Source organism: Prinia subflava, chromosome 4 (genome assembly GCF_021018805.1).
Source record: "Prinia subflava isolate CZ2003 ecotype Zambia chromosome 4, Cam_Psub_1.2, whole genome shotgun sequence".
NCBI classification, from domain to species: domain Eukaryota; kingdom Metazoa; phylum Chordata; class Aves; order Passeriformes; family Cisticolidae; genus Prinia; species Prinia subflava.
This window is the reverse complement of record NC_086250.1, coordinates 61,297,124-61,317,632: the sequence shown is the minus strand read 5'-3', so window position 1 is coordinate 61,317,632 and position 20,509 is coordinate 61,297,124. Positions and strand designations below refer to the sequence as shown.

Below are 20,509 nucleotides of genomic sequence, written 5' to 3'. Positions count from 1 at the left end.
AACAAGCTTCATATTTTGAAATCCTCTCTTTCAATGCAGCTGCTTCTTTTGTCCAAGATGCTGTGGCAAGCCCCACTATCTGCTATCAAATGAACACAGCCAGCAGCAGAGGGTCTTCGGGGGAGGAGGGGTGTCAAGCACAAAGTCAGTAGCTAGAACTGACTGCAGCTGGCAGGGCAGAAACAGCAGAAGCATTCCCCAAAGTGATCCAACATACTCTTTAATGGACCATTTTGCTACCTTATGCTCTAACATGGTTCATGGGCACAGTTTCAGTACTTTTCAACCTCATAAAAAATGGAAGGTACAGATATAATGCTACAAATTTATTTACCACGTGATACAGCAAAATCATTTCTATTGAATTGACAGGTGAGGTATAAATACCTAAGGAGAAGGAAGGAACACCTACCTGTAGGAAGGGGGATGTAAGAGTGCATTAGGCAGGGACAGGAGGACACCCTGGGACCATATAACAACCCGTCCAAGGAGTACATAAGTAAAAAGAGTTTAACATTATAGCCAACCCTTCAATCAGTGATTCTGAACTATCTTTCTTGCCACTACTGAAATTGCAATTGCATTCATTACCATACAGCAGGGGAGAAAATATATTAAATAAGCAAAGGATTGTCAAATGAAGATCTTGACAGGATATCTGTCTCCCTACAATTCACTGAAGTCAACACCAAGGAGCTGTAAAGCTGCTTTGGCTGAAAGACAATGACAGCCAAAAGCACAGCAGGTAAAACTGGCTTTTAGTAGCCTTCCAGCAGGAACTAGACTTTAGTTCTAGTTACCAGGGCTGTGAAGAAACAGGGCACACAACACAGCTATTTAACCTCAAGAACTAGTTCTGGTTTTGAAATTGTATTTCAATTAACCAGATTCCATATAAATACTCAACAAAGAGATGGTTCTTTGTCCCAAACAGGTCATACTCCAAATGGTGAGAGAAAACAGCCAAATTACTTCTAAGAAGGACAGAATTTAAAAAGAGTATTAATGTCACCTGGGGGCTTGAAAGGTTCTTTTTAGTCTTTAATCATATCCTTCTAGGCATATCAGCTTAAAACAAGAGATTTGAGAAGGAACTAATGAATTCTATCTTAATGCTCTAATTTGCTTTATCTCAGTATTGTGTCCTATCTTATTTCCATGTATAGCTGGTGATTCTGGAGTAGACTTTCTGCATACACTAAATGGTTAAAGCAAAATGATTAAAAAACTTATACAGGCTGTTTTTAGATATATGTTATCAAGAGAGGTTGTGCAGTACTTGCTTAATTAATCTTTGCTGTCTTAACACATGAACCAGATGTACTATTATGTTCTTTGTTCTTCCCTAAAGAGGGGATGAGCTGATTATTTATCTCCAAACAATAGGAGTTCATGTACCACAGTGAAGAATTTTTTTTAATTGGGGAGGCAATCACTAACAAGCTTCAGCTGCAACTGCTTGATGTAAACACAGCACAAATTTGTTCCTGGAGTATTAAACGATGTTCCTTCCAGTAAGTACATGAAACCAATTTCTAAATAAGTGTGTAAAGAAAGGGATGGAAGGGACAGAGTTTGGAAGGAAGAAAACTCTGTTTTGTCTTTCATGTATTCATATTTACTTCTTTGATACACTAACACATTTTCATAGATAAGTTAAGATTTGAAGCTTCAAATACTGTTTACAAATAATGTGCTGAGAGAACAGAAGTTAAAGAAACTGTTGGTTGATACAACACATTCCTAATGTTATATAGAATGCAATCTAAGACATGTGAAAGGCACAAGGGAATATATAACATTATGTTCACAGGGCTACAAGAAGACTTTGTGAAAGTTATTAACAGATGCACAGAGTATATAAACTCTTCATCACTATATGGCAAGTTTACATACTTACCTCAATCACAATTTCTATTGGATCATATACTGAAAAGTAAAAATTTGCCATAAATTAATTTTACAAACCCCTAAACACAGCTACTTCCTGGTCATCAAATTCTTAGGGACATGCTACACAAATAAAAAAACTAAGATCAAAAAGCCAGGAAGTTTAGAAATTACTAAACTGTTCCAGATAAGACATTTAGGAATTAACTTTATCTTCCTTATAAACTTCATCTCATCTGAAGTCCTCACTACCACTTTCCTCTCAATAGTCTTTCCCCTGTCATAACCAAAATTTCTTCAACAAAACTACTTTTCAGTAATTCACAATGATTTGTCTTCTTAAATACACTGTATTTAGACATAGAGTAATTGCCAAGCTGGGACCTATTACTGTAAGCTCTTCAAAGAAATAAGGTAAGTTTTCTACTTTAAATTACTGTAAAGAAAGAAGTCAAATAGAATAAAACAGAATTTGATTAAGAAAGCCTCCTAAGAAATTGTAAAGCTGTATTATCAATATACCTCAAAATATCAATATATCAATATATCTCAAAAATTAGAATAAGATCAAATTAGGTCAAACAACATAATATAGGTAAAACACTCTTAGTTTTCCTAAAAGATCTTTTCTGCATCAATTAAAATTATAAGGAATCAAGCATATCAGTCTGTTCACAATTTTAATTAGAAAGTACTACTTTAAGTAATAATACTTTTATTTTTATTCACAGCTATGCTTAGAGTTGAAAAATAATAGAGTCAGCTATTTGGTTAAAAGTAATGTTTTCTTCTTTCTTTTTGCTTAACAGCAGGCTTCTCAAGCTGCCATAGTCGGTGCTAAAGTGCTAACTATGTCACCATGCTGTGCATCACATTAAGTTCCCATTTCAGCTCATGAATTTCTGCCAGATTAGTCCAGTAACCAATAAGAGAAAATGAGAAAATGGGAGTTATTTATTACTCTTATCACTATCTTCCCAAACTTACAGAAAATTAAAGTACTGAGATCAATACAATTCAGTACAATGAGATCAATAGATTACTACACTTCCTAAACCATATGCAGATCCAGGAAAATAAGGTGTGTCAGATGCATAATATACCTATAAAAGGATACAGGATCAAAACCAGTTAGGATCAAATACAACAGTAATAATAAAAAAAAAATCTAAAAAACCCTTAACAGCTACAAATTGACAACTGCTAAAAAAGAAGTTAAAATAATCTTTTAGGTATGGGCAACCACGAAGCCATGGGATCAAAAGGTTGTACCACAGACCCATGTGGACAATAAACATGCAGGGATATACAGATTACATATGAATGCTGTGTGAGATATATGACATTATAGAAGACTAACAGATAGTCTGTGTTAGCAAGATGTGTCTTATGAATCTTCACTACACACTGAAAGAGGAGGGGAAGTTTATTTTGACCAGTAATGAGAATGAGATAAGCCCACAATCTATGGTTTATATTTGCTCATTCCTGTCATTGGGAAGCTCTAAAGATCTTCTAATTGACCAGATAGAGAGGTATACCTCTCTATCTATAATTTATTCTATAATATCTTTAGAATTATATATAATTCTAAATAGTTCTCATAAAGAAAAGAAAATTGAAAATAAGCTTTTAAGACCTTTTTCCATATGGTTCAATTTTTTTTTGTAAAAGTGAATGCTTCCCCCTGCATGGAATTACAGCAGGATCAGTCCAGAGATGACAACTCCTGTGGTCAGAATGGATTAAGCTGTGCAATTTTATGTATCTTCCTCTGAAGCAAGAGGACAGTGAAATGCAGTCATTTTTAGGTTAAATCAATAGGACAGAAGCAGAGGCTGATGACATCCTCTCTTGTAATTTTAGAACTCAAGAAGTGATAAAAATAGGGAAATACACGAGAATATATTTGCTTATAGTCCAGAAACAAAATTCAAGAAAATCTACATACACAATCAACTCCAAGAGAAATGTAACTTTTACAACCATCTACCTTCTGAATATTCACTACTTAATGAGTCCACGTTTCTACAATGTAAAAAATAATTATTCAAATATATCAACATTTTTGCACACAACTGTTCAAGTCTACCAAATCTTAGTACTGCCTAATGGATGTATAATGCAAATACACTTGCCAAAACCAGATGCATGACACACCTCAATTTTGTCTTGAATCAGTTTGCAATATTATCTATGAGATAGGAAGAGGTTTTTTTTAAACATTCAACCAGACAACAAGAAATCTCACTGCAATATAAACTTTGGTCATGAAGGTCTAAATGCTAAGCTCATTTCAGAACAGGATAGAAATATATTCTTCCAAAGTCACCCCCCACACTGATATAATGAACTTCTCAATTATTTCAGGTAAAACTTTAGCAATAGCTCTATCCATTTATCAAAAAAAGAACACGTACAACACTTGTGGAATTTCAGAGTAACAGGGAAGCAAAGGAAGGTGGTTTAACAGAATCAGCAAGAACGTACATTTTCCCAGCATTTTGCTGATTTAAAAAAAAATTAAAAATCAATCTACTTACTGACATATAACATACTGACATTTTAAGAATATGCTCTGTATTTCTTGCATACTGTAAAATAAAAATGGCTCCACTTATCTTCATTCTGCTTCATTATAAGACTTCTTAGGAAAGAGTGGAGAACAACATACATTTTAAACCAGACCTTTTTCTGTAGAAATTCACACACCTGCTCAGTTTTTAAATGGAGAGTATTCTATTAGTCTTAAATAACAGTGTTAAAATCAGATGCAAAATGTTCCTATGAGCAGTTTGAGCAAGGAAAGGTGGAACACAATACAGCTGATCTAGCAAAAATGAGTAATTCTTATTCTGTCAAGAGTTGTCAAATGTGGAATGAAAAAAATTCATATTTTTAAACAATAATACAATCTGAGCTTGTAGAAGCAATTAAGAGTGCTTTCCACTTCTTTTTTAAAAAGAACTGTTGACAGAATTCACAGAATCGAATCACAGAACTATAGAATCATAGAATCAAATTCCTCTTTATCAAATTGCTACATCAAGGGAATCTAACATAATGCAGTAACAGAGTTAGAACTATAATCAGGATGTGGGTACTTGGTATCCAGAAAGGCTGTGACATATATAAGCCATACTACAAATCAAGTAAGTAGATAAAAAAACAGGCATCTTCCCAATTTTGCAATTGAAATTTTACCATAGCTGTCAATTTAAAAATAAAGGACAGTTTAAACACTAAATTGTCATCTGAAAAAGAAAGTCATACAGCATGCTTCCAACACAAAAGGGACAAAGAAATCTTGCAGGTAAATTGCCTCATACTGTTCCAGTTTACATAAAGAATATTAGATATTCCTTATTCCATTCATGTAAGGCAGACAAGAAAGCAAGAAGAAAGAAAACAAATCTCTCCAAATTCTTACATTTCAAGAAAAGGCACTTTTTCCTTCTCTTGATTACAGAAAACTACATTCCTCTGGCTCCCTCCAGCTGGAACACTGAACACATCAGTGGTTTGTGTGCTTCTCATAGATCCAAACCATATTGGCACTTAACTACTCAAAATCTCGTATCTGCATTTATTTTAACTTCAGATGAAAAGTTCTTACTCTTCGGTCAACAATCTGCAGTACTGTTTATCTTTACAACAGATCAAAAAAATTTAGGTTTGTTAACCTTCATTCCAAATTCTTACACATTTATAACTAAATTAGTTCTATGAATTTGTGATACTCTTAAGAAAATTCAAATCCTTTTCTTAGATCCAGCATCAAAGAGATAAGACATGTCTAATAAATGAAATACAGACTATGTGTAAGATACCTGATGTGTCTCCATATACTCATGAACAGCCTTCCTAGAAATCTCTGATTGCAAATGCACGATAGTCAGAAGTAAATTCTAACTATACAACTATCTGAAAATATTTGCCAAATATAATGAGCAATACTAAAACCAAACCTGGGATGACCTAACTTTAGTGCATTACAGTAAAAATGTAAACAGAAGTGAAGTTACTGATTAGTTACCTATTTGGTAATTTTCAGCTATTATATACTCTGAGAAGTTATCCTAGATGTTTTTCCAAATATTCAGGGATGTATTACCATAAATAAAACACGCAAAAGTATGCAAGACAAAGGGCTTCATTCCATTTTACCTTAGATAACATCATAGCTCAAAACTACAAGTAACTCTAATCAATCCTCTTTGTGAAAAGCTATTTCACAAGAAAGCAGAAGCAAGATAAAAAGTCTAGAAAATGAAAAATAGTCAGGAGATCTGAAACGAATTAAAGAAGCAATTACTCAATGATTTTGGTAGAGGAAAAAACATTGGTTAATTTTGGCTTGTAAACCATAACAACAATACCCACTTGCTCACTGATTGTGCTCTTGCTCACTTGTCCTCTTCAATGTAAAATGACCTCATTTAAATTAAATTGGTGCTGATAATTCTTGCCCAATGCTTTGTGCATAAATTCATTTGTGTCCTACACATTTTTATGAAGAGCATTATGTTGTATTCCTGTCTATTTTCTGTGTGAAGCCTAAAATGAAATACTACTCTTACACAAACCAGGACTGAATAGACTCTTGGAACCTTTGCAGAATGCACTCTCAGGAGGCTTTACAAAGTTTCTTTGTATCCCTCCATTCTGTTGTAATTGCCCTTGGACACAATGAATATTTCCTATTCTGCACAGTGGGTCCACATGGGGACACAAATAATACTCCTGGTTGTTCCTGCTGTACCAAGTAAGGAAACTAAGACTTCTCTGTTGTTGTAGATGCAGACTGCACACCCCAGAGTCACACTGTTTCCAGTGTGAAAGTGCATTTGCATCTTTTCACCATTTTCTCCATGTTTTACCTTTTAAAACACTCCAGCCACACGCTGAGCCACATAGCCAAAAAGACCATCAGCTGTGCAAGTTCTGTCTCAGCACAGAATGTACTGCCCACTGGTGAGTGCAATATTATCTTCAATCTGTTAAATTATTACAAAAAATTGTACAGAAGAAAAACATTTTAAGAATTCGTCCTCACAAAAGGCTCCAGAAATCAACAGTTCTCTAACCTCCAGCCTCTTGGTTTAAAAAATAAGCAAATAAATTTAAACAAATTCAGTAACCTGAATTTATACACAATGTGCTAAAAAAACAGTATTATGACAAATTAGTAAGAAAAACAGTGAATTTTCTGGAGAAAAATGAACACTGGGAACTTCTCAAATGAACAAAAACAATTCATTTATGTACTGAGATCAAGATATAACTAAAACCTCCAAACCTTACATTAACTTTGTCTCAAAAAATCTTCACGGATGCGTGAAAAGTTTGATTAAAAAGAGCACAAAGCCAAGAGAAATTTCAACTTTTGAGAGAACAACTGAAAAATTGTCATTTGCAGAACTGGAAATTTGCTTTCCCCAAATCCCTGTGCTACTCTCCTGTACTAGACTAGTTAGTCAGGAAAACCAAAAATGAATGGGCCAATTCTATCACCTCTTACCTAATTACAGCAAGAAGTTACAGCAGAAGTTGTTTAGTTTTCTATTGGTTGCAAAGATCACACTTGCAAAACAAACATGCTAACTCTTGGTTTGAGGAAAAGTAAGAGACCATTTTAAAGAGTATAATATGAAAAGGCAAAAGATTAAGATTCAAATTTTAAGTTGAAAATCTATTTAGAAAAATGAAACATTTTCAATAAAACCTACTATTAAGAGGAAAAATGAAATTTTGCTGCTCATTAGCACAGAAGTTTCACTTTTGAAAAGCTAATAATCAAAATTTTCATGTGAATAGAAACTACACAAAGAAACAAGAAGCAATAAAAAATACCACAAAATCAGCAAGTGACAGCTCTTAAAGCAGCTGCTAGTCCTTCTTGAATCTTCACTGTGATTGTTGATCAACTTTAAAGCTAAGGCATGCTATTTTCTGATAGTACATGGAGAGAATTAATATGCCTTTGGTTCATGTACAGCCTTTGAGTTTACAAATTAAAGAGCACATAAAATTAATCATGAATCAGTTAAGAAGCCAAATATTTGACATAAACATTTTAAACTTCTGTACGATTTTATAACTATTTCCATGCTGAACAAACAAATAAAAAAATTAAGACTGTGTTATCTAACAGTAAAATGCATCAGTACTGCTAAGGATAAGTCAGCTCCTAAATATTTATTTTGTTTGAAAAATATATTTACAGAACCACCAAAAATCAGTGAAATACAAATTGTTTTAACCTATTCAAGAAAGAAAAGCAATTAAATATTTTGTCTAGTTTAAACTATTTTCCACACCTATTTTAAATTCTGTTGTAATTTTTATTACTTTGCAGTGGAATTTTAATATTTTTAATTAAAGTTTAATTTTAGAATTGCTTTATAACTAAAAATATTCTTAATTCATAAAATTTTATTTTTATATAAACATTTTAATTTCAAATTCTTTGCCCTAACCTGGTTAAGATTATATACCCTTTTCTTCATCTTTATAGCTTAAACTCCAGATATTCAAAAAATCAAGAATTACAACTATTCTTTGATAACACTGCCACCTAGTGCAAACTCTAAATTAGAGCAAAGCATTTCACTGAATTTGTTCATTCTGTAATTTAGTCTAAGGTGGAACTACACTATGTACAAATTGTGGTTTCAGTACTACTTAACTGTACACTGGAATAATGACATTTGTTCTCTTACCTGGAACGCCTGTTAAATAGGCAGCTACACTAATTTTGAAAATATATTGTAAAATACTGTTATATAATACATTCCCATCTAGTGTTGGCTTTTGATTGTCAAAAATAAGACAATACAAAGCTAACTTCCTAAAAACCAAGCACATATGTTTCTAGAACTTTACATAAATGCAGACAATAAACTGAAATATTACTTGGTTAAATTTGATACCTAACAAGGAAAGGTGGTTCAGTAAAGTGAAGTTAATTACAACTGGAAAGAAGGAAGCAACTGAGGATTTCTAAGGTGGAAATGATATCCAAGAATCAAACTGATAGCAGAAAATCATCTTTACTTATACAGAATTGGTCAATATACCCTTGACAAACCCAGACCTCTTGAGAAAATACTAAATTTACTTAATTCCACTCACTTCTATAGCTATGCTGCCATCTAGTGAAACGAGATACTCTTCTCTGCAAGACTTAATTTTTGTCCAAATGAAAAGCAGATACATGTACTACAGCAAACACTGTTCACCTGTAAGCATCTGATTCTCTCTACTTCTTTGCTGCTACATTTTTGTAACACATTACAAGGTGACTAATTTTGGCCATGGGACAGTGAACATTTATACACCTAACCTGAAATGCAAACAGGCTTACAGAAACCAAGGAACCAATCAGCACAGACCACAGCCCAGGATCAAGGAAAAGTTATCTATTAGCAGATTTCAGACCATTGCACAGATAAAGTACTGGATTCACAGCTAGTAATACAGCCAAATATTACTCTGAACCTTTTATTGAAATTACCTGTTGTGGTTGTTTTTTCATTACATTTATTTAGAATTCTGACTTACAAAAACCATTTAAACATAACATTGTGAATTCCAGACACTAAAAAGCAAATTAAAAAGTAAGTACACACTCACCTGGGAAAATATATTTGCAGTTGGAGCAACTCTATTGTCCACAATACTATATAATATTGCCAACAATCTGTCCAGGGGAAATGGCTTTGGCCCAAGTAGGTGATTGCTGGTCTGCAACAGAAACAACACTTTTTAATTCCCTGGAGTACTACATGACGTTATTCTTCTCTTTTTGGCCTCGGGGGGCCGCTATGATTCACAGTAGTCTTTCATCCAGCCTACTTACACATTATGGAAAACACCGAATATGTGCTTAGTGACCAAGAAAAGGATATAGACAGAAGGATCTATTCAACATGACACATGTTCAAACTGCACAATAAACAGGAACGTTTCTGAGCTGTAACAGAGGATCTTATGCTAAATTTCCTGTCAATAGATTTATACATTTACTTATCTTGCCTAATGACCTTGCCCAATCTAAGGAATAAGGAGGAAAGGCTATGATTTATGGCATTCAAAGAATCACAGAATAGCCTGTGTTGGTAGGGAGCTTAAAGATTTCTTCCAAAGGAGGACAAAAGTGGACAGAGTACTCCAGAGGCAATGCAAAGAGTGCTGAGTGCAAGACTCAGTGTGCACATGCCTCCCACAGGTTTATCTGGCTAAAATAAAGAGTTCAGATGACTGAGTTCAAGGTCAGCTTCCTGGCTGGTAAGAGCTGCTGTATAATGAGCTACCAGCCCAGGTACAGGCAGCTGTGGTATCAGAGCACAGTGTATTTGCTCAGCTTCGCAGTTACAGAGCTCTTCTGCATCACGCACATCTCACACCTCTGCTGACACTGATTTAGTGTCATTTTAGGCTTTTGGTCAGCTGATTTAGTGCCATTTTAGGCATTATGGATTATTGCATGTAGTAACATTGCATTCACTTGAATTCAAAGAAATACAAAGTTCTGATTGTTCAATGCTAAGCATTTTCAAAACACCCATTCTACAAAAAGGAGATGCACAGTTTATAAGGCAGAACTGGGCAGTATTCCAACTCAGGCAGCACAGTTAGGACTACAGAGATTTATGAAGTTCTTACAAGGGAAATACTTGTTTTATTTTAAGTTTGCATTTAATTCTCTCTACTTTGACATCCAGTTGCCTTTTTTGTAGTGTACATTGATTTATTCTTACTAGCAGAGCAGCCAAGACTAAAGAGGATTTTCAAGGGAAATTTTGTTACAAAATGCTTCTGGGAAAAAAGCAAATATACCACCAGCACCTCTGTGGCATTAGTCATCAGTAAAACACAACCACTCATTTCTTCAGCAAAACCAGAAGTTACTTCCATACATGTTTTAACTTTTCAAATCCAGGAGGTGTCCCCAAAGCCACCTCTTGGCTAACAAAGCAAGCAGTGTGAAAAATCATGGAAACACATAGCCAAGACTTTAGCATGGCACTGTCAGTCAGAATGCAGATGTGGTGTAAGTTATGAACTGTACAATCACCTTTTTCACAAACTAATTATGAACTGTATGAGCTGTACAATCACAATGTGCCCTTTTGCTTCTACATGTGCCAGTTCTGTAAAGCATATTCTGTACTGTCAACAAACAAACAGACTAATTATGCACTCCAAGCAGCTAGAAAGCACAGCATGGAATAATCTCTGAAGCTCTGTTTAGTATACACAGTTACTTCAGAAATATCTTATTCTCTATTTAGACAAAAGACTGTTTGAAACTTTCAAGTTATCTAAAAGAAATGCTTCCCTTTAGAAAAAGTAGGAGAGTTAATTCTAAGAGAACAACTTCTTGGAAGAATAACAATGGTTTAGAAATTCCTTCACAACACATGGTTAGGAATTAGAATTTTACAAATCTTTTGCAAGGAGATAAGGCAGAATGCTACACAGGATTGTATTTATAAAAATTCAAGGGACTCAACATAGATATCAAAAACAAAGATCTCTTCCAGAGTCAGAAAACCTGGTAAAAACATTTTATAGCCACCAAATCAACTCTATATGCCCTCTATCATCTCCTCACCAAGGCAATACATTCACTGTTTAAAAGACTTTTGCCCAGTTGGCCCTATGTGTGCTCATGTTTTTTATCTGCAGTGCCAGTTTCATGTTTCCTGTTTACCTGGCCTAAGCCAGGTATCCCACCATCCCAAAACTGCAAGATGTGTATTCATATTCCAAAGTTTCACAAGCAAGAACTAAAATCACAAGAGCTCTTTAAAGAGCAAAAGTTTAACTCAAACTCAATTATCTGAAGAAAAAGAAGAAACTCCTTAACCACAACTGACTGAATTTTCAACCTTATAGCATGTACTTGAAGACTGAAAGATACCTCTTCCTTTTTTTGTGATGCAGAAAGCATTTCCAAACTTCTCTGGTTGCTCTACGAAAGAAGTATGTTCAGCTGGAAGCTACAAATTCTGATACAAAACAAATCCTAGATTGAAGCTGAAGCAGATATATGAGATAAACTCATTTCCAACAAAAAACACACCAACACATTTGATCTTCTGACAGACTGACACCTGAAAAAGTTTCACCTGTAAAAACAGATTTACCAGGAAGATCTCTCACTGAACTGGAAAAGCGTCATTCCAGGCCAACCATGCAAAGAAACCAAACAAATTCTGCTTTTATCAGCAACAGGGCAATGAATGGAATGGTAAGTAATTTTCTTCCCCTCATTCACAAGATTGATTTTATCTAATTAAAAAAACCCCACAGCCTCTGGACTGACACAGTTAAGAATCACAAACCACACTTTTAGTCTTGCTATAACTAAACTTTAAAGGAAGGATTTATTTCATCTAATGTCAGCTTCCAGCCAAGCAGCTACGGACAGCCAAACCAGTTTCCTCAGTTCCAAATATAGCCAGTAGAAATCTAATCAATACAATTTGTGGTGCAATTCATCTGCCTGAACATAGAACCTGCTTTAGCATGAGCCAAATCACACCCTGCACTCCAATGACTGCATCGACTGACTCTGCAATGGGCTGTAAACTGGTTTAGATGCAGGCAGCCACTAGAGTTAGGTGAATCTGATCTATAAATCAGTCTTTAGACAAGCTTCTCTGGGCAAAGGTATATTGACATCAACTGTCATATCAATTGAAGCAAATGAGTCTATTTATAACACTTCATCTGTAATTGTTTATCCCTATATTTCAATTTCCATCATTATTGAAGTCTTTCTATAAAAATTCTTTAAAGAATATAAAATTATTTTTGACAGAAATGCTGATACTTGGTGACTCCATTTATGATGTCCTTTAACTAGCTTTATTTAACACACTTTGGTATACACAAAAATATGGCTTTAGGAGTCAATTTTATGTTACAGTTTCAATAAAATAAAAATGTCTGTATCTCCCAGAAATTTGTAGCATACAAGACAAGTGCACCAAAAATTGTTATTTCTGCAGTTCTGCTGTTTCTACAGTCATCAATGACACAGAATGAAATACAAACCCACAAGTATAGTAGAAAGAAAAATATTTGCTGCCAAGCTCAGCCTAGAAGGATAAAATTCATACCTTCTCATGCTTCTTCATGAAGTTGGTCTTTCTAATTTTCCCATGATGCTGTAAACAACAAACAAGAGCAAAGGTAATTAAAACAGTCAATAAAGAACATACACACTACAAATGGTAGTATGTCACTCTTGGTCTACTTCTTTATTCCACTTCCAGTATTTGCTTTTGATGTTATTACCAATCATTCCTACTGTAAGTCCTAAAATTACACTTGCCTGGCTTCTTGCTTCACCTCGTCCCAAGTGGTGCAAAGCCAAAACACACATGCTAGTATTTTTTGGTGACATAAGTTGTTTTTTTTAATCTACTCAGGAACTGATGAGGTAGTAAAAATTTGTTTCTAATATGACTTCATGCCACCATCCTCCTCATATACTCAATAATCTAATAAAAAGACAGATGATGACTATCATAATTTTTAAAATGTATCCATGTATAAAATCCACCAGAATTTTCACCTTTTACTGACCCTGTTTTAGAATTTGGATGGTACAATAGTTGGCAGAATGACAACCAGGAATTTAATCAATACAATGCAAAGGCAGTTCAAGGTTCTTGAGCTAAATGACAAAAGGAAGGAGGGGACAGCGAACGGGTAGGGGTGGGTGTTGAAGAAACAAATGTAATTTAAAGCTGCACATTTTTTAAATTGTCTTAACAAAGGAAAGACTACTGAAAGAAAATAGTCAAGTGCTTTTGGATCTCAACTAAAAATGTGAGGCCAAGACAAGGGCAGTAGTAAACAATGTTACAAACGAATGGGTTAAAAAAGAAACAAAAAAACCCAAGAGAGACACAAAGGATGAGGCGTAAGTGATGTAAAATTAGTGAAGAGGTGCAACACTTTTTAAACATAGTTAAGTGCTATTTCCCAAAATATCACCTGATGAATTTTTCCTTCTTCCACAGCCCTGAGAAGTATACCTTATTAATATACCTTATAAGCATGCTTAATGAATCAGGGAAAAAAATAACTCAAGTAAAGCAATTATTTTTCATTTAAATGTTTAAAATTTTGTACTCAGTATTTGTGACCCAGTCATGTCAAAATTATCTTTGTAAATGTGGCTTTTCTTGACTGACTTCTGAAGAGCTAAATAGTAGACAAGGCTTAGGTTCACATCATGTGATTTGTCTGATTAAAAAAAATCGCTAATTCAGTTAATACACATCAAACACAATTAGAGACAGCAAAGTAATCATTTTGTCATGCCTTCGAAAAATGACCTCAGTGATAACCATGACCTTTCAGAGGGGAAAGAGATCAACCCTGAGGTTACACAGCATGCTTTGGATGGATCACAACAAGCTGCATTCATGCATTTTACAGGTTACGCTGGAATCTCCATATGGTATCTATGGTATCCCATTTCTGTTCTGGCACAAAACCCCATGAAATTAAAAGCTAATTTTCAATTAGCTTTTAATGCTGTCTTCTAGAAAGACTTCATATATACATATTCCAGTTCTTTCTTGTTCTAAGGACTTCCAGCTTTGTATTTGTCTCTCAATCTACTGCAAAGCTCTTGAATTTTCACACAACCAATAGCAGTGCTGCCAATTATCATTTCCCTGCTCTGTCAGGCTGTTAGCATTCCAGACTGCCCCAAAGTGTGACTTTACTTTTAGCTGTAGTATAGCCTAGCATCTCTAGAGTAGTGCAGATGAGCACATCAAGGACTACCTTTTTGTTTGCATCTCTTTTGCTTCTTTTAGTCCTTAGTTAAATCACTCCAGAAGATACTTTTCTGTGATCTATTCTGAATCTCATTACAAACCTGATAAAAATCACATTCTATTTCCACCGTTCGCATGACTCACAAAAATACTCACCTTGAAACCCCCTCAAAAGTGTTGGTTTTGTTGGACTTTGAGATGCAGCTATTTCTGAAGTTCAGTTTTAGACCTGATGAAGGGCTGATACCACATAACACACAGGAAAAATGGTGACTTCTGCTTCACCAGTTCTTGGAAAAAAAACCTGACAGCACTGACAGAAATAGCTTCCTGATCCCTACTTCAAAACCCTCAGGAATTCATGTTTATTGTACAAAAGTTTAATACGGTTCATGTGCAAGAGTGGAAACACACTCAGAGATATTACAAAAGGAGAAAGAAACTAAGTTGAAAAGGTTGTTCAGTGAACTCAAGGAAGATGTGGCACATTTTGGTAACATGCTCTACAGACTTGACTCAGGCACGCTTTCCCGTTTCTGTGTAGAATGAGTTCTTCAGCAAAAAATCTCTAACAAAGAAAATGCTCCAGTCAAGTGCAAAGAACAAGGCTTGCCCATAAAGAAAATCTACACTTAGTACAAGTAATCCTCCACTCAGGAAGGGACTAAATAAAAGGGTGAAACACCTATAGTTTTCAGTAAGATCATACCAGAGTTTAAACCGAAAATTTACTAGCATTTCATCACTAGAAACTGCAGTAATTTCTCAATATGTGTATCTGTGATTTTTTTCCCAAGAGGGATTAATATTTTTACAAATTTGTCTTGCCCTCGTTTTCTTTAATTGCTTTCATCCATCCATCATGAATACCATAATATACACACATCCATACATCAATAAATACTATAGTAGTTGGCAAAATGCATAGAAAGCCCAACAGCCTATCATTTTTCTGATATCTGTCCTCCTACCTACATTTTGTCAAATAACTCAAAATGAGGCAACAAGGCAGGCTTGAGGAGCTTGAAGATCCTGGGTCAGGAAGAGACATACAACAACAACAACAACCACCAAGGGCACCACAGCATTTGTCTGCAGGATGAGCCCAATTTAGCTCCCAGGAAAAAAAAAAAAGAAGAAATCAACATGTAGATGGCAAGAACTTACAGGAAATCAACGTTTAGCACAGGAGTTTGTAGTAAAGATTAATATCAGAAACATGCATTACCAGCATTTCAAAACAACACATCCCAGCTAACGTAACCACATCTCCTGCAAAAGCAACTGCTTGTATGCTTCTGCTTCAAAAACTTAGACTCTATTAAAAACCTGACAGTGCACTAAATCATTTTTACCTCATTAAAGGTCAAGCCAGTTGTGGTTTGTACCTCACCCTGGAAATTTAAATGTGGCTTAGAACTAAGGACAGTGTGGTCACTCCACTAAAATCTTTTCAAAACAAAGCTGTATCAACTTAGAAAAGCAAAGCACAGTGCTCATGCTATAACAGCTTTATGCATAATTTGACATGAAGAAGAAGCTGGGTTTATTAGACATTTAAATCCCTCAGTGGTCATTACCAATCACAGGATGTGATCTACAGAAAAGCTACTCATCAAATCAAAGTGCACACAGAAACAGAGCTCAAAACAAATAGTTGAAGAGTTTTAAACCAGGAAATTCAGTATGCAGGAATCCAGTTAACAGCACTAAGAAATTAATTTTGTTACCTTAAGAAAGAATCTCTTATCTGTCCTAACAGGATTGTAGGAGGCAAGGTAAGCAGCTATTAGAAGAAATTTGGAGTAATAAGGAAGTTCCACATGGGTATGTGCAGAAAGTCCTACAAATAAACAAAGAATTTATGAGTTAACCAAAACCCAGCCTGAACATCCACAAACTTCCAATTAGTTTTCCCTGCAATACTTTTCCTTCTGTCCTACTCTAACGTCATGACTAAATGAGTATGACTTTCTCAGTCCCATTATCACAGATACAAACTCAGGGAAGGGCCAAAGGAGCACAGCACAAAGCTAAACAAAGTTAACATTCTGAAACCTTTTCAGACTCTCTCTGCAACTGCACTTGAAGCATCAGAGATTCATAAATCTTCATGAAAAGAGAAATAAATAATTCCAGGCTATTTTCATTTAAGGGAATTGTCCTGACAAACAAGGCAGATGAAGAGATATATTTAAATACAATGACAATTTTTTTTTCAAGATTCAACCTTTAGACTCCCCTAGACCGCCAAGCAGCTTGTCCAGGAACAAGGCTGGCACGGTGAAGCAGCAGTGCTGCACTTCCAATAAATATTTCATTTGTGATCAATGATTTTTAGCCACTGTTCTACTTCCTACAGAAAATGTTTTAAAAATTTTAAACTTCATCCAGCTGACTTTGCTTCCTTGTATACATGTATATTTAATTAAACACATATTAAAACCCACAAGAACTACAGTCTAGTGAAAATTTGCTTCTCCTCTTTTTGAGGGGAACTCAAAGTATTTCTACTTTGTATTTTTTACCTTTACAGTCTCCTGCTCTTGTTTTACATGTTTATGCATAAGAATAGGCTCATCAAATCACTCTTCATCAGCTGGCTAATTATAGAAACCATCAAAGGGTCTCTCTCGTGTCCTCTTTGCTTGCAGTTTTTTACTTCAACAGTTTCTTGCTCTGTGAAGCACCTGTACCCTTATGGTTTAATCCACAAATATCAGCAAGCAAAGATCCAACAATTAAACATGTTTAAATAAAAGTTTTGATTCAGAGTTCACAGTATAGAGAAAAGCATACTAGATGACTACTAGTAATGATTTTCTCTCATGTAATCATAAAAGAACAGCAGTTTTAGTTACATTTACAATTAAGAGATTCTCTTGTACTGCATGCTATTTATAAAATGCAATACCAAATTAACTCTTGCAGACACACACATTAGTTTAATATAAAAACGTCTTTTCTCCATTCTTCTTGTCAGCCAATATTGCATCACACACTGAACTATTTGTTGATTTACACCTTTATTAGAGTTATAAATTTTCCTTATTAGAACTTCTTTTTAAGCATGTTGCTATCAAATGCTGTTTTAACAACATGACATTTTTTTCCTACTACATATATCTATGAAAATGCATTTAAAATGAAGTCTCCCTTCACAGGATTGTCAGATGCAAAATATTTCATAATCATCTGGGAGAGTGTTTAATAAAAACACTTTGATCTGAACTCCTTTGGTCAAAAATGCTGAGAGTTCACCAACCATAAACCAAACACAACAGGAAACAGTCTGATGATTGCATTTATCTCAAGGAATTGTCATGATAAATAACATTAAAAAGTGTTCCCAAACTACAAACTGGTTAAAAGACCATGACCAACTGACATCACCAGGAAAATATTTTAGTATTCCTTCCTAAATTGTAAATGAAGGCTGACAAATATTTTGAGATTCGATTTTCCAGCCTCTCTAAAGTATAAAACCAACAAAGCCCTACTTGTCCAAGGAAAGAACAGAGAGATCACTTGCAGTTCTGATATTTCTCTTTGCAAGAAATCTGGACCCAGGACAGGTGTTTTGTTTAGAAATGAGCTATTTCAGTGCAATACACCAGGTATAACATTCTCTTCTCCTCCCTTGGACAATTTTGCCAGTTGGCACACAGAGGTTTGATCATCAGGGTTCAGGCCATTCCTCACCCATTCTGACATAAGAAATTCTGATATAAGACGACTGCTTTTACCTGCAAAGGGTACTAGGAAAGGCTACTCCCAGTATATATGATAGGGGCAAAATATTCCTTTGTAGAACACCTTCTCAAAAAACCATGATTACCCTGAATTGTAACTGAATACTAACAGTAGCCTTGTCTGTGTAGTTTCATTCACGTGTTCTCCGATGACAGTGACCAAGTGGAACTGAAAGCACATTTCACATTACAAACCCCTACACAGTTATTGTGTTTGATACCTTTCAACTGCCCAGGCTCTCCATCATCATGCTGCAAACGCTCCCACTGTGAGCTGAAAGACAGATAATGCAAACACATATAGAAGTGGTATTTGATAGTCTTTTAGGGAAAGCTATCAGCTTGATATATTCTAATTATGTGACACTGGCTAGGATACACTTAGTGAGAGAATAATTAAAAATACACGGTCTTCCTATCTCACATGTAAAGCTTAATAATCTGTAGACTATGTACTTGTTTCAAAAAAGAAAAACAATGTTAAAGTATAAAAGATCTAATTGTAAAATACCTATTTCTTCCCATCCAACCACCATGAGTAAGCAAATATCCACAGCATTCCAAGTTTCAAGAACAATGCAGAATTGCATAAGGAGTAAAAACACTGAGAGTTTTCATTATTTTTAATCTGCTTAATAACTGTTTGTGAGAAGAATACTATAATTACTTCATAATGTAATTTTGAAGTCAATATAAGTCATCAAGATGGATTATTCTTTCAGTGAAACATGCCCCCCAAGTACTTGGTGTTTTCCTAAACAATAGCAAAAAAAAAAATCATTAAAAAACTTCCCTTAAGGAGTGACATTTCATGCTAAGGCTAGCAATTTCATATTTTGGATCATTTTGTATACCACAAGATTACAAAAACAAAGGTTTGCTGAAGGAACTGTTTTGGCTTGTTTTTTGAAGTTCCTCATGAACAAAGTTTATCAGCCATAAGCCACAAACTTATAAAAACAGTATAATGGGAGCTCAGGTAATACTTAAATTACAATGAATGACAACTCATAAATGAGTTAAGGTTTTATCCAATGTCTATTTTACAGGCAGAAAAAAGGTTCATTTTCCTTTCAGTTCAGGTAGCATAAAAGCTGATAGCAAAGTTCTATCGCTATAAATTACATGGTCAAGAAAAAAAACAGAGTAATCATAGTTCTGTGGCCAGAAAAACTGATATAGTGATATTAATTCCTCAAGCATTTACTGGTACACGGAAGTAAATCTTAGAACTGTTAGACAGAAAGCTGAAATTTCTAATAAAAATCAAGTCAAGCTCAAATTTATAATCAAAGAAAACAGTAGAGGGAAATTACTTATTTGGAAACAATTCACAAGCTATTTTGTATCATAGTCTTTTATTACAACCTAATTAGAGTAGGCAATTACACAATATAAAAAGTCAGAAAGATCCCAAGTAGACTGTGTTACAAAGATCAATATTGAATATAAATAAATATTTGAGCCAAATAGAAAATTGCTGTATTGTACAGTGAAGTCTAGCTTGTACAAAGCAAAATCAATTCTCTCCTTGAAGGAATGATCACATCTCTAGAACATTAGCAAAGACTTCTACTACATACTCAGGCTGTGATCAGAATACTCTATAGCCTCAATGACATTCAAAGGAAAGAAATCAGTATGTTTTTATCAAGATAGAGAAACCAAGCAATACTGAATGATCTCTCTTGACATAGTGTAACATCAGAATCACTCATCTTAAAGGTGGAGAGAAAATTAAAGCCAATTACTACCACTGTGAATGAACACCACCATTCTTTTTTCTAGCAGTCTGACAGCTTACAAAATAAACCACAAATCTAAAACAACACCAAGAAAAATAGCCATTAATAGGACAGCGGATTTTAATGCTGTCAAAAATGGAAATTCTGCGTAAGAAAAGATTTGCCCTTGGGAAAGAAAAAAAGGGATCAGAAAGCAAAGTCAGTAGACAAACCTAGCTCTATCAAACAAAGCTAAGAAACACAGGTACTCAAAATCTGTAATGTCTCAAGAGTTTTGAGGCTTGCACACATCCTTGGAACAGTGAGTATCTGG

The 20,509-nt window shown here is 34.7% G+C and overlaps 1 protein-coding gene across 4 annotated transcripts in view; it reads right to left on the bottom strand.

Annotated features, from left to right (window-relative positions):
• The window catches only part of ORC5 (origin recognition complex subunit 5), a 70,440-nt gene that overhangs the window by 34,226 nt on the left and 15,705 nt on the right, over window positions 1–20,509 (bottom strand). For all 4 annotated transcript variants that reach the window (XM_063396910.1, XM_063396911.1, XM_063396913.1 and 1 more), the window contains 4 exons: window positions 18,673–18,725; window positions 16,430–16,542; window positions 13,023–13,070; window positions 9,526–9,636 (listed from right to left, as the gene is read on the bottom strand). In XM_063396910.1, coding sequence (XP_063252980.1) covers window positions 9,526–9,636; window positions 13,023–13,070; window positions 16,430–16,542; window positions 18,673–18,725 — 325 coding nt within the window. The remainder of the gene's footprint in view (window positions 1–9,525; window positions 9,637–13,022; window positions 13,071–16,429; window positions 16,543–18,672; window positions 18,726–20,509) is intronic.